The sequence below is a fragment of the Cariama cristata genome, unplaced genomic scaffold (genome assembly GCF_000690535.1).
Source record: "Cariama cristata isolate BGI_N322 unplaced genomic scaffold, ASM69053v1 scaffold37526, whole genome shotgun sequence".
NCBI classification, from domain to species: domain Eukaryota; kingdom Metazoa; phylum Chordata; class Aves; order Cariamiformes; family Cariamidae; genus Cariama; species Cariama cristata.
Window position 1 is genome coordinate 3,830 of NW_009624523.1, and position 1,408 is coordinate 5,237.

Here is a 1,408-nt window from a genome sequence, read left to right on the forward strand (position 1 = left end):
GGCGGTGAAGGGCTTTCACCATCTCTCTTCTTCCTTCCCAACCAGCCCTCACGTTTCCACCACACGCGACAAGCAAGCGTTCAGTGGCTTTTCAAGAGCGGTGGCGGCGGCGGCTGCACGCACAGCAAAATCAGGGGCTGCACATGGCACCGCGGTGGGATGGTGCCAGGCCAGGCATGGCGGGTTCGAAATATTTTAGTTTAAAATCTCCCTTGGAAATACGCGGTAGTTACATGAGGACTCCCTGGGCTGGAGCGCGGAACGTGTTCATGGAGCAGAGTGCCTTGGGTGCCAGACGGACGTGGACACCCTGGAGCGGGTCCAGCAAAGACGACTGGGACATCGGGGCATCTGACAGATGGGGAGAGGCTGGGAGAGCTGGGACTGTTCAGCCTGGAGAAGAGGAGGCTGGGGGGGATCCTCTCCTCACCTGATGGAGACCAAGTGGTGCTCAGTGCCAGGACAAGAGGGGATGGGCACAAATGCAAACATATGAAATTCCATTTAAACCTCAGGAAAATCTTTCGCTGTGAGGGTGGCACAGGCTGCCCAGAGAGCTGGTGGAGTCTCCATCCCTGGAGGTGTCCAAACCCCAACTGGACGTGGTCCTGGGCCACCAGCTCTGGGGGACTCCACCTGAGCAGGGCTTGGACTAGATGATCTCCAGAGATGATCTCCAGTCCCTGCCAGCCTTGATGCTCCTGTGACTCTGTGATTCATCACTTCCACAAAAAAAAGGAAATCAGGAAAAATAAGGAAAATCAGGGAAAACAGAGCAAGAACAGGAATTACCCCACAACCCACAATTATCCTCCGTGGCGTAGCTCTGGACCGCTTTCTCATTTTCCTCTCTGCTCTCCACCTCCCCGCGTGATATTCCACTTTTTCTTCTGTTAAACTGGGCCCCAGGTACGTGGCGTTGTGGTACCGCTTGCCCCCGTTCTCCTGCACCACGCGGCAGACCATCCCCATCAGCTTGGCAATCTGCTGGTCCCGCTCGGCACCGACTGCTTTATCGTTGAGGCCGCAGTACCGGCTCCCACGCCGCAGGATCAGGTCCTGGAGTGCTCCGTTGCCGCAATACCGCCGGTAATGGTGCGACGACCTCCCCACCAAGTCTTCCATATGGGTGAGTGAGACGATTGCGTGCCTCAAAACATCAACTCCAAAAACATCCTGCAGTTTCTACATGGCTTCCTTGTCCTCCTTGATAAATTGGCCCAGCTCGGTTACCAGCAGCAGCGTGTAAGGGCCCGGGGAGGACAGCTTGACGCAATGAGTAATTTCTTTGTACGCCTCACTGATGGCAGCTCTTGGATCAAAAATATCGGTCGTGTCAATGACCGTGATGTCCTTGTGCTTGCGCAGAGCTCACGGTCACCAGCTTGGTCGTAAGCTTGGACTTGAA

The 1,408-nt window shown here is 55.6% G+C and overlaps 1 protein-coding gene across 1 annotated transcript; it reads right to left on the reverse strand.

Annotated features, from left to right (window-relative positions):
- Positions 1 to 862: 862 nt before the first annotated feature.
- Positions 863 to 1,402, reverse strand: LOC104164011 (GTPase IMAP family member 6-like; the record flags this gene model as incomplete). The annotated part of the gene is given in 2 exon segments (XM_009703200.1): positions 863 to 1,357; positions 1,359 to 1,402. Coding segments are annotated over 2 exon segments (539 nt in total), but the record flags the coding sequence as incomplete, so codon positions are not given.
- Positions 1,403 to 1,408: the final 6 nt, after the last annotated feature.